This window comes from Arctopsyche grandis, chromosome 11 (genome assembly GCF_051622035.1).
Source record: "Arctopsyche grandis isolate Sample6627 chromosome 11, ASM5162203v2, whole genome shotgun sequence".
Lineage (NCBI taxonomy): Eukaryota > Metazoa > Arthropoda > Insecta > Trichoptera > Hydropsychidae > Arctopsyche > Arctopsyche grandis.
In genome coordinates this window covers 28,501,888-28,514,779 of record NC_135365.1, presented here as the reverse complement: position 1 = coordinate 28,514,779, position 12,892 = coordinate 28,501,888, and the positions used below count along the sequence as shown (strand labels likewise).

The 12,892-nt window shown below is 36.3% G+C and overlaps 1 protein-coding gene across 3 annotated transcripts in view; it reads right to left on the bottom strand.

Moving 5' to 3' along the window:
• Positions 1–11,648, bottom strand: part of Drak (Death-associated protein kinase related) — a 207,423-nt gene extending 195,775 nt beyond the window's left edge. For 2 of the 3 annotated variants that reach the window (XM_077440844.1, XM_077440845.1), the window contains exon 1: positions 11,271–11,567. Coding sequence is in view for 1 of the 3 variants with exons in the window: in XM_077440843.1 (XP_077296969.1) it covers positions 11,271–11,398 (128 nt within the window). In the remaining 2 variants the exon portion in view is untranslated. Of the gene's footprint in view, positions 1–11,270 lie in introns of all 3 variants that reach the window. The other variant, XM_077440843.1, reaches the window with a different exon arrangement.
• Positions 11,649–12,892: the final 1,244 nt, after the last annotated feature.

The following is a 12,892-nucleotide window of genomic DNA, read 5'->3' as shown; positions in this document are numbered from 1 at the left end:
ATATCCCATCACAAAAGTGTCTCCAAACGAGACCGACATAAGGTCAATATCCACCCACGGACGAAAAGCGAATTATTACTTCACGTGACACTAAAAAAAAGGAATACCTTCACAATATTACATTACACGACGCATTACATTGTAATCTTGTAAACAAACGAGAGCTGGGGGGGCTGGGGCTGTGACGCAACGTCAACTTGAAACAGTTTACGCATTTATACTGGACATAATGGCGTGTTTCGTTTGAACTTTACTGCTATTGAAAATTGATACTGTGACAGGATTACAACACTATTGTGGCATAGTACTATGCAGTCTCGGGAAATTTTAATACTCATAGTACAAGCTTGAGTCACAAGTTCAGGTAAAAACTTTTTTGGTACACTAAAAAGGAAAAGATAAGAAAGCAAGATTAACCAAAAGCAGTTATTATATGATAATCCATGCACCATCCATCTCCTACAAACTTTCAACCATCTTTTGGAAGCACCTTTTTGATAAAACGAACCTGTCAAAAGGTTAGTCACGCTTTTTTACACATTATCACTGATGATTCATCAGTCATACACCATCCCTCTGCTGGATGAACCTCTTCAACGCGTTTTTTTCTGTTATCGTGTCCTACCCTTCCACATTCTCCTGGGTACTATTTGAGCATTTATTTTGTCCATCTCCAGATTATCAATTTCATACTTGTTTTTCTGTCAAGTGTCTAAATTTAAAAACCCAAGCTGCCGTGCTGATATCAAACGGAAAGTAAAAAAAAGTCTCCATCATTAAATAAGACACGTAACCTATCTATCGAGTCAAATAAGCAAATTGAAATAAAAATTTACGACGAACAAACAATAAAATTGTCAAGAGACGAGGTCGATGCAAAAATTCAAAAACAAATGACATTTCCACTTTTAGTATTTTTATTTGTTTGCTTGAAAGTGTGCTAAATGTCTTGGGTAAATGAACGACAAGGTCGAATCGAATCGAACGAATCCCATTTAACGCCTCGATAAAAATGAAAATCAAGCATACGAATCCAAACTCAAAGACAAAACACACATACACAAGGTGGCAGGAGAAGGAGTAGAAGAAGAAAAGTTTTTGAGCGTGACGAACCGGTTCAAGGTTTGTTAGTAGTGCAACCGTATCGCGACATGTTCACATAAACACACTTTTAAACCGCGGAAGTGACTCGAAACAAAAAAAATACCCGAGTTTCAAGCAAGTGAAGCACGTGAAGTTGGCGGAAGCAGGTGGACGAACCGAAACTTTTCGGGTCACTGATATGACAAACTAGCCCAGGATGACGTTGCATAATATACATGATACAAAAAAAAAGAAGAACAAGAAGAACGTCCCGTTTGTACCGTTCTCGAATGCTACCGGTTCAATGTCACTGGCAGTTAGTTCTAAGCCGAGACACACATATAAAAAGAAACCTGGGAAGCAATTAAGGAAATTTACACGCAAGGGTAATAAAAAAATGGCGGACATACATATATTTAAGGATGGCAGCCGTGGGAAAGAATAGAAGTGGCGGATGCGAGGCCCATTCCGCGAAATTCCTGAAGCGTTGAAACTTAATTTTAAAAGTAGTGGGTCTCGATTAATTAAATACACACGCATAGTATCGCTTTACATCGGAGAGGGTATTCGATATGACCCAAACACTCGGGAGTGTCATCGAATCGAGCAGTCGACAGATAAGGAGAATTCTAGTTAATGAATCACGACAAGGACATATCAACGTCCCACGCGCCAAAACAAGACAAGACAACCGGCTCTCTGATCTAGGAAGCGCCACCTTTTAGACAAACTACGATGACTAATCCGAATTTGCAAAACATTTTTGAGAGGTGTTTTCTTGGATTGCGCAACACTACCAATTTGGTTCCATTTAAAGCCGAAGAAGCTAGAAGGCACAATAATATAGAAATTAACGTGGGGGAAATCGACAGGTGTGACGGTGGATCTCGAGCCATAGGGGGTCGACCGAACGTGCAGAAAGCATATGAGACTGGCGTCTCATAAACGTACGTATACACCCAACAACAGTCTTGTCTGCCTATAAATCTCTACACATCTTAAGACTATTTCTGAAGCAATTCGGATGCAACCTGATTGAAATACCATTTTGATGCAATACCACTTAAAATCAACTGTAATTTTTAAGTGCCAGATTTCGGAACACCAGCATTGTTATTGCTACCGGTCGATTGCTTTCCGATTGTATCATACGCGGAAAGATACAAGTGTAACGAGCACTCCTTGCTAATAACGCTACTTCTTCTGCTTCTTTGGGTCGATTGCAAAGTGCGATAGTGTCGGATCTATTGTCTATTTTTTCTACTTCTTCTTCCATTTGAGAGATTATCGCAGTTACGCAATCGAGTAAGCAGCTTCCGCGTGCATCTTTGACCAGTAGGTACAATGAATAGGCGACTTCTTCTATTCGGACTGCTTCCGCTTCGAGATCAGGCAGTGTTGAAAAAAAAGTTTGCAAATGAACTAAAATTATCTATACAAATTCAGGAAGTGCTTTATCTATTGTCGCACCATTTAGATTCCGTACAACGTTTGCGCCTTTTTTTTCTATTACATTACGCAAAGCGGTAATTTGCAAAGTACGATAGTAGAACCTAACGCAAAATAGAGATAGACAACTATTCTAAATTTTGGTCCTACAATAAGAAGACTATACAAAAGTACACACTCTTTTGACACATTTTTTTCAGAAAAATAATCCGACCAGTCCGAACGAGACAAGACAATAGCGGCCGACCTGAGTGGAGTATGACCCAATAAACGCTATGAAGCACCAAATATTGCCAAATTTTGACCTACATAATATACTAAACCTCGGATATGCAATAAAAAAGTGGTGTAAGTGTAAGAAAAAATACTCCAGAAATACTAAAATATGTAACCCAAACTACAGAAACACACCATAGTCTTGTCTTGCCTACATTTTTATACGTATTAAATGTATTATAAGAAAAATCCACATACACATATAAAACAAAATTTTAACGCAATTCTTCATATGACTGATACGTTTAGTATTTTTGCTCCAATTTCTTACATAACATATTTTCATTGCAGTTTCCTAAGAGCTGAACCACACCTGGAGACTCGCGAGTGACTTTGTTGCAGAAGCGTAGTTGCTTGTCTTGGTCAGCCAACACGGGCAACCAGAAGCGACCAAGAATCCGCTTATTTGTATCTATCTATAAGAGTTTTCAATACGTGATAAAGTCACACGTTTTCATAGTTTTTCACTATGCAGTCGCTGGAAACTAATCACCGAGTGTGGCACCCCTTAATACAACGCTATATATTTTGAGAGATCGTACGAGACCGAACGCCGGCAACCGATCTCGCTGGTCGGGTGACGTTATGACTTGGCAACCAGTGAGCTGCCCGATGTGGCATGCTCCACACAACTGCATACATTTGATCTGGTCGCGCAACAAAGTCAAACAAAGTCGTAATCACCCGGTATAGCCGGGCTCTATGGCTGCTGAAGGTTCGGTCTCATTCTCATAACTAGCACAACCTCCTTGCATCATTAGATCTATCTCTCAACGAATGGACATTTTGCTGCGGCGAGTAGCCACCTTCATTCGTGAATTCATAATATGTAAATAGACGCTTCTAGACCCATTCTTTTTATGTTTCTAATCCATATACAGATCAAAAATGTAAAATTTTCAAATTCAAGGAATTCAGTTGTCGACCGCTTTTGCAGACAAACCGGATGGATGTCGCTGCGATAAGATTGGACTGGATTAGCAAAACTATTTTGCGCAAATTTCAAATCGCCGACGGCAACTATTTTAACACAACAGAAGAAATCGAAGTGGGAGCCTTTTTTGGTAGCGAAGTGATCCAGTGTGGGTGGCTTCTCGTTCACCCGTGTTCACAACCCAACACTAACAAATTAAAAAAAAAAAACGAAATATATAAAGACACATTTATATATAAAGTAAACACTATGAATAACATTAGCGACCAGTTAGTCGGACGTGGTATTGAAATAATTATAACATGCTAATGTTTGCTCCTTTCTGTGTCGGACTTACATAAATCATGAGATTGTTGTTGCCCTGGCCGATCGCTTTAATTTGTACGTGTTGGAGGAAACTTGACTAATTGGAATTGGATTGGTTGAATAATCTAAATCATTGCCGAGATTTTCGAGCGTAACTTACGCTGATGTAACGGAAGTGATCATTAGCGGGAGTGGATCAGCTGAATTCTCTTGCAAAGAGAAAAAACCTAGATTTGTTACGAAATTGGTATAGAAAAATTTGCACTCGTGCTGATCAGTTGAATTTTGATTTAAATTACTGATTTTATCTGCGTCAAGTATAAAATCTTGAAAAAAATGAAACAGAAAAAAAAAAATAGTAACGAACTTTAAATTGAGGAATTAATTAATTGTCCGAATACATATACGTTAACAACGCTTGATAGACACTTGTTGTATTAGAGTGCTTTTAAAACGTTATAATTTCTCGAGAACGTTATTTGTGGGCGTGTCAAGGTTGTATAATAATAATTGTATTGGAACAAACGGTTCAATATATCATACGTGTACACATTATAATATATATGTAGATTCACATTGATAGAAGTTCGAATCAAAAAATTATTCAAAAGAAAAAAAAAGAAAAGATTGATGAGATTAAATAATAATTACAAAGCGAACGAGACGCCACTGGTCGACCGGTCACGCGGCGTTGATTTTATTCCTTTACGGCCAGTTGCTTTTCCCATAATTATTTTAGACAAAAGGGGAGGCGCATATATACGAACGTGCATAATTTAAAAAAAAGTAATACATATGATCATAGAAATTTTCAAAAAAAAATCACATTAAAAAACTATTCATTAATATTTAACCAGCAAATGAAATCAAAATCATCAACATGATGCCACCACCTCTAAAAGCATATACTACAATGGACATTAACCACTACCTACTACGAGCTTTGAACAAACTCTACGAGCCGGACAAACCGTCCTGGTAAAGGTCTATTCATATTAGCACAGCACATACCAGCGACTGCACGTAACTAGTTAGTATATGGCTGTCATAATTGTAGAGATGTTAACCGAGACTCTTGATAGAATCTCGAGGAATTGGATGATAGAATGTAGAATAAAATTTCAACATGCAGTTTTATTCCAATATTCTTAGCTCGCGAGCTATTTAAACTAAACTATAGTACTAAACATGGCCGAAATTGTACCAGAGAAAATGTAAAAGGACGAAACGAAAATGGGTGGACAAGATTATAAAAACATGTGAAGTGAGATGGATGGATGAGCAAATGTGTGATGAGTAAAGAGCGGACCAACTTTGCGCAGTGCATTGTTCATTGTTCGCCGTGCTTTGTTCATTTTTAAGGTGACCCTTTTTTTATGCTGTCTAGCTTTGTAGTTTGCCCTGTTTCCTGGAAAAAGCACGCTTCCGGTCCTACCTCTAGTGATGAGCCACAGATCAGCGGACAATTTGCTTTTGCTCACAAAAAATGGTTTATTTTTGTTAATTACTGTTGTCCTACAAATCAAGAGAGCAAAAAAGGGTTGAAAATATTAATAAACAACGATGAACCATTTTTGTGGAAAAAACAACTTGTCGCAGATCTCTGCTAATGACAATTTTAAAGTCCCCAAATTTTGAAGCCCGTGATTGTCGTTCCCTTCGCACGGCTCCATGTATGCCACTAAATGAGTACAGGTCAGGTAATTTACCTGTTTTTTTAGTTCTTTTTGTCTGAATAACTGATTGCTAGACAGAAATCCAGGACAACTGACTTATAGACCGGGACACAGAGACACAGATTTATAAACCGGGATATGTCCCAGTCTAGCGGAAACGGTTCCAACAAATTGGCAACCTTACCCATTTTCTCGCAAAATCTCGAGTTTTCAGGAATCTTGGATTTCGCTCAATCGCATAAAATGATGCAAATTTATAAATTTGACCATAAATGCCTGTGTGGATTTTAATTGATATGTATTAATGTACTTTGTATAATACTAATAATATAATACTTGTATCAAATGTACAATGTTTCTGGCCAGGAGGGCGCATTGGGGTTACCTGTTAGGCGTTCCAGGTATATTTATTTATTTATTTAATTTAAAATAGCAAATTGCTAATGAATATATAACAAAAGTAACAACTATAATTGTAACTACAAAATAACATAATATAATTAACAAAAAAAAAACTATAATTAGTAACTATAACATAAAATTATAATGCCAAACATTGCATTTATTAACCTAATACTCTTCAAGAAAGCACCAATGTTATTAGCACTTCTAACTTTCTCAGGAATTATATGTAGATTTGAAAACCTATGTGAAAGACACCTCCTGCAGTTCTTGCTTTTTTTACTCTGCCTATAATTAATTTATTCCTATTTCCAGTTTTATAATTATGTAAATCTCTATTCCTAACTATGTAATAATTAAAATATTTGGGTAATATATTCTTGTCTAGCTTATATACAAATTTTAAAGTGCTTAATTTAAGACTGTTTCTAATATCCAACCATTTCAATTCATCTAACATACTTCTAACATTCTTAAGTTTCCTCACATTCAAAATTGCACGCATTGCTCTATTCTGCACTTTATCAATATACAACTCTGCACGTGCTACTACACCCGAATTCGGTTTGGGGAACACCCATTGTCACGGCGGGGCGCCTTGGACATGACGCTCCGTACTGCTCAGTGTGTTTTCGCCCTAAGCTAGCGCGGAAAGTATTCTCTGGTACATTCTATATGGACGCATTCACGTGCTAGTATGAATTGCTAGAATTAAATTGCACAGAAATTTTATTCGCGCGCTCAAATTCGAAGCTAATTGTTTTCATTCGCATCATTAATTATCATATTCCACAACAAACTCATCTATCGAAAAGGTCATGCGAGGGGTCAACACGAACGTTTCATACTAACGGTTATTTCGTGTTTTTTTTTCATCTTCTCTCTGCTTTGTATAATGGAAATAAATTAAAACTAATATCGACCATATGCGTTCAAGTAGTACAAATGCGATTCGCTTTATTACCATATCCGCTCCGTTTAGTGCGATTGCTATTGGGGTCGTATGCACTCAACTAAGCATGTGTATACGTATTGAAATTGCACTAACAATAAGTGCCATACGTCAAATATGAAATGCCTTTTGAGTAAAAGGGTGGGGTGGAAATATTTATTTATTTATTTTATTCTAAACAGACCATTGTGGCATAACAGGAATTCCTAAAGCGCCACAATGGTCAAAAAATATAACACAAAAAAAAACAAAATAACAATTAAACATAAATTAATACATAACGAAAATAATATACTCATCAATTATACATAAAAAAAATACATTTGAACATAAACATAAATACATCCATACATAAACATAAAAAATAGCATTAAATAATAACAGATAAAGTAAAAATATCAAATAAAAAATATAGCATAAGGAATGCCTTGCACCTACAGCCAGTTTCAATAAATATGTAAGAAACAACTACAAATACAAAACATCCCTGTAAGGCCCAAATGGAAGAGAGTTAATCAAAATTTCACTCATAAATCACAATCAATCATGAAAACAATGATGAGCGCAGACTACCAGATAAATAGGTTAGAGTAATTTCCGACAATTTACCCTCACTAAGGTGGAAAATATCACATTCAGTCTCGGCAGCAACGATTTCATTAAGAAGTCGAATAGCTCTTGGAATAGGAGCCATTAGAAAAAGGACTGTGCGGGCAGGAGGTACAGCCAGCAAATGATGATGTCTACCACGCACATAGTGATTAGGGACATAAAGTCCCAACTGCTCCAGTAACAAGGGGCATGACGTATTACCACGTAAGAGCAGGAGAACGAAACGAATTAATGAGAAGTTTCTCCGAAGTTCAAGGGAATTATACCCAAGCATGCCCAAAAGGAAAGGAGTGGGGTAGAGATATGGGTAATACCCATATTCTTTCCTATATAGGAAACGAAGAAATGCTTTTTGCACTTTCTCAATCATCAGAGAGTAATTTGCTTCATGCGGATTCCACACGATCGCATTATACTCTAGCTTACTTCTCACAAGCGAATTGAAAAGCAAGCGAGAAGACAAAGGATTGGAGAATAATCTTGCATATCTCAAAACAAATCCAAGTCGACGAAAGGAAACGTCAGCGACTTTCTTGGTATGGTTGTGAAAGGTGAGTTGAGGATCAAAAGTGATACCCAAATCGACCATATATTCCACACGCTTCAACAAGACGGATCTAATGGAATATCCGTGACAATAGACAGAATGTGCACGTCCATAGCTCATAATTGCACATTTATTTAAATTAAGTTCAAGGCCTAAACTAGAACTGAAATCTATATATTTGTAAAATATATATTTGTAAACAAAGCACTTCATCCGGAGGGGAATAACGATGCCAATCATTGATAGCAATAAATACAGAAATTAAATTTTGTACTGTGACTCGTCTTTGTTTTATATATACTGTATGATCATTTACAGCCATTCATCATCCACTGCTGTATGAAGGCCTCTCCAACACGCTTCCACTCGTTTCTGTTTTGCGCAACTCTCATCCATCTCATAATTTCGTCTGCCCATCTTCCTTTTACTCTTTTACGCCCATCCCCTAGGGACCGTTCTGGCACTTCTTTTGTCCATTCGTCTAGCTACGTGTCCCACCTATCGCTATTTCAATCTCTTCACTCTCTCTACTATTTCCACTACCCTTGTCACTACACTTATATGAGTGCATTGGACTTTGTGTATCATCTTGGCGTTCAATGTCCAAGTTTCACATCCATACGCCATCACTGGCAAAACGCATTGATCTTTTTCTTCAGGCATAGTGGCATTTTTTATTTAAAAAGTGAAACGTAAAGGAGGTTTGTAAAAACAACATTCATTCATACCGCGTTCCACACTTCATTGAGTGCATTGGACTCCTTGTAGCATCTTGGCGTTTAATCTCTAAGTTTCAAAACGAATTGTACAAATATATCTAACGACCTTTTAACAAATCAAACAAGGGACAGATTCTTAAGACTTGTGAAGATCGAAATATAGTCTTAAAATAACTTAAGTAAAATTCCTTACACAAAAGATGCAGGGCAAACATTACGCTTTCCTCCCAATAAATTCATATACATACATACATATATAATAAACTTTCAGAAAGGAATTGGTGCATAAAACACGCCCGAGGCTATTGCCGCTAGCAGTTTCAGCATGCACAGCCCTTACAGTCAATTTGCATCGCCCCTTTATTCCATCCCCGCACAAATGAGCATGTTTATGTGTCTTCATCAGTAGTCACAATACGATCTCATGAATTTCTAATTACTGTATTTTTATTTTATTTTATTTAAATCTCCATATTCATGAAAAAACATACATTCTGTTTTATATATGTATGTATATGTTAAATCATCTATGCGCATTTCTATTTATATTCCTTGTCGCTATTTTATCAATAATTGGTATGTTTTTCAAAAGATACGGCTTATCAATTATTACAATTTTCCGGCAGACAAATAATATTCTTTTCAAATTTATTTTTGTAATGTACAAAAAATAAGAAATTGAAGGTAAAAAAAATGCTGTTCAGATCTATGAGACATTTTGAATATGTTAAAAATAGAATTTTTGAAATGTTGAGGTAAATTCCTGGTAATGAAAAATGATACGTCAAAATTAGTATTTCATTAGAATGAAAATTGGGTCTAATATAATTCATTATTTGCTTCGCAAGTTTCGTTGAATAAATAATGTTTTTGTATTTTTTGTAGTGTTTTAAAAAATAGCCTGGGTATACAAAAGTACACATTGTAATGCAAATATGTATGCGGAAATGTACCGGCGAATTTTTTATGCACGTGCTTTCAAACACAACAAAATGTTGACGCCATTTTTTTTTTTACTGTGATTTAGCAGAAAATCGTACAAATCGACATACGTAGGTAACGTATATTTTTTAATTTAATACTGAAATCCATCAAGGCAACAATTTAAATCGCCGATACTAACGATTTTTTGCACAAATTGAAGCGAACGAAATACATATGAAAAATCGAGCATTGCTTGGTTTGAATTAGTTTTACTATAACACAAAAAAAGCCACTTACGAAGCAGCAGTACGTGCATTATTATGTGTTAAAATTAAATTTATTTCAATTAATTTATAAAAAAATTGCTTAGCACTTCTCGGGTGGGTGGAAATAAAATTGAAAAGGGAACTTTTAAAAAAAACTACAGTCCAAATTAACACATTCATTTCAGTCTTTAGCGTTTTGTTACTTGACAGCGGGAGACTGTAATCTCCGTTTTTTTACCCATGCTCTCCGACTGTGATTTCTACTACCCTTTTTTTATATAACAAAATTTTTGAAGTGAGAAAAAAAGTCTAAAAATATTCCCATCGTCTTTATTCTATAAATTATTGCAAAATTTAAAACAAAATAAAAAATTTCGACCAGTCTTTTTTATACAAAAAAAATTTGAAGTGACAAATGACAAAAAATTTCCATCATCTTTGGGCTATATATAAATGATTGCAAATTTTAAAATATGATAATTTTGAGACTAGGATAACCAGTCTTTTTACACAACAATTTTTTCAAAGTGACTGTTTACAAAGAAATTTTTCAAAGTGATAAAATGTAAAAATGGTTGTAAACCCCCTTTTGAAAATACTAATCGATCAATCAGAAGGCTTTAAACAATCATTAGAACTTCCCATTTTAATTTTATTTGAGTCAATCGATAGGTTACAAATTTTTATTCAATTGACAAACATTTATAAAAGATTTTTGTATATATATATATCAAATTTCGCGGTATATATATCAAATTTCTAGTTCTAAAATGAAATGTGTAGACTTGTACAATTGATAATCAAACATATATTCATCTATGTATAGTATTATAATTGAACGTTGATAGGAATCTACCCCTAAATAAATTTCCCCAAATGTATTTTTGTAAAGAGTAAACAAACTCTACGGATCCATCACAGCATTGCCGCCTATTCAATGAATAAATACAAACATCATTGAATTGAATCATTTTCCAAATCGAATAAAAATTGACGTGCGTACGTCAATTGTGAAAAGGTTGGCCGACCTGCGAATCGGTGCGCACGCGTCAACGGTTGTTTGAATTTGAATTGGGATTTTAAGTTTGCAATGATAGATAGATAGATAGATGATAGATGTAGACCTTGCGAATGGTGTCTGTTCGACATGGTAGACATCTGCGATGGGCTCGCTTCTGACCAGGTCCTTCAGCTGGCGATGAGAAAGGCGCAGGAGTCCTGGCTGAGCCCGAGGCAGACAACTCGCGCTCATGGCGAGGCCTTTCTTTCCACGGACACTGATATCAAGGGCCGGTCAAACACGAGAGCGACCACGACCACGATCACAACACAACACACAACACTAGCCGAGCGACTGCCGCGACTTTGGCGGCCTCTACGGCTGACGCGCGACCACTCTGGCAACCGACCGCACCGCTTCTGACTTCAAATTCACGCACACCACCGACAGACGAAGCCTGAACATGTTGGTCCCAACGCGCTCGCTCAACCGCCTCGATCTCCGACCATATCTACACACTTCAACTCGGATCGTATCCAACTCTCCTCTTGTTTACTTGCCGCACTTCATTTCAAAATGTATTTCTACAATAATCTCCATTGTGTATTTATTCTATCCAAGCACTTTTTTATGTTTGTGTGATTTTTTCACAATGGGGACGTTTTATTTTTCATTTTAATTTATTTGTTGAAGGTGTCTTTTTTATTATAAATATTTGCAATCAACCCGTCGGTCATAAACAAATTTTATCACTGGTCAATTTTATTTTAGAAGATTTGGCAATCCATTAATTGTCAGCTTTTTATCTTTTTATTCGAGCACTCTGCGGCGCTTTAGTCTAGTGCAGTGGTTCTTAACCTTGTTGGAGGTACTGACCCCCACCAGTTTCATATGCGCATTCACCGAACCCTTCTTAATTGGAATCCTTTTTTTTTTTTTAATTTAATTTATTCATATACATATATTTACAGGATATCATTTTATTTCAGTTTATTTCAAAGTTGGACATGTATTCCGTATCAGATAAGAGTATTGCCTGATAAGAGTATTGCCTGATAAGGGAGCTACGATTCTATTATAAATTATTATTCTTAAACTCTTTGCTTCTTATCTTAGTGATAGGAAGCAATTTGTTAGATATGGTATTTATGAATCTCCTTCATTTTTTACGCGATCTGGTGTAACTCAGGAGTCCACCTTAGGCCCTTTACTATTTACAATAGTCATTAATAACCTCCCAAAAGTACTACGCAATGCTTCATGTCTCTTGTTTGCTGACGACGTTAAACTATTCTTTGCTGTTAAGGATGAGAGGCAAGCCTCTCTCCTTCAAGCTGATATTAACGCTGTTTTAGAGTTCAGTTCCAGTTTAGGGCTTGAACTGAATACTAGTAAATGTGCTATTATGAGTTATGGACGTGCGAATTCGCTCTATTGTCACGGATATTCCATTGGATCCGTATTGTTGAAGCGCGTGGAATCAATGATCGACTTGGGTATCACTTTTGATCCTCAATTCACCTTTCACAACCACATCAAGACAATCGCTGACGTTTCCTTTCGTCGACTTGGATTTGTCTTGAGATATGCTAGATTATTCTCCAACCCCTTGTCTTCTCGCTTGCTTTTCAACTCGCTTGTTAGAAGTAAGCTAGAGTATAATGCAATTGTGTGGAATCCGCATGAAGCAAACTACTCTCTTATTATAGAAAAAGTGCAAAAAGCATTTCTTCGTTTTCTTTATAA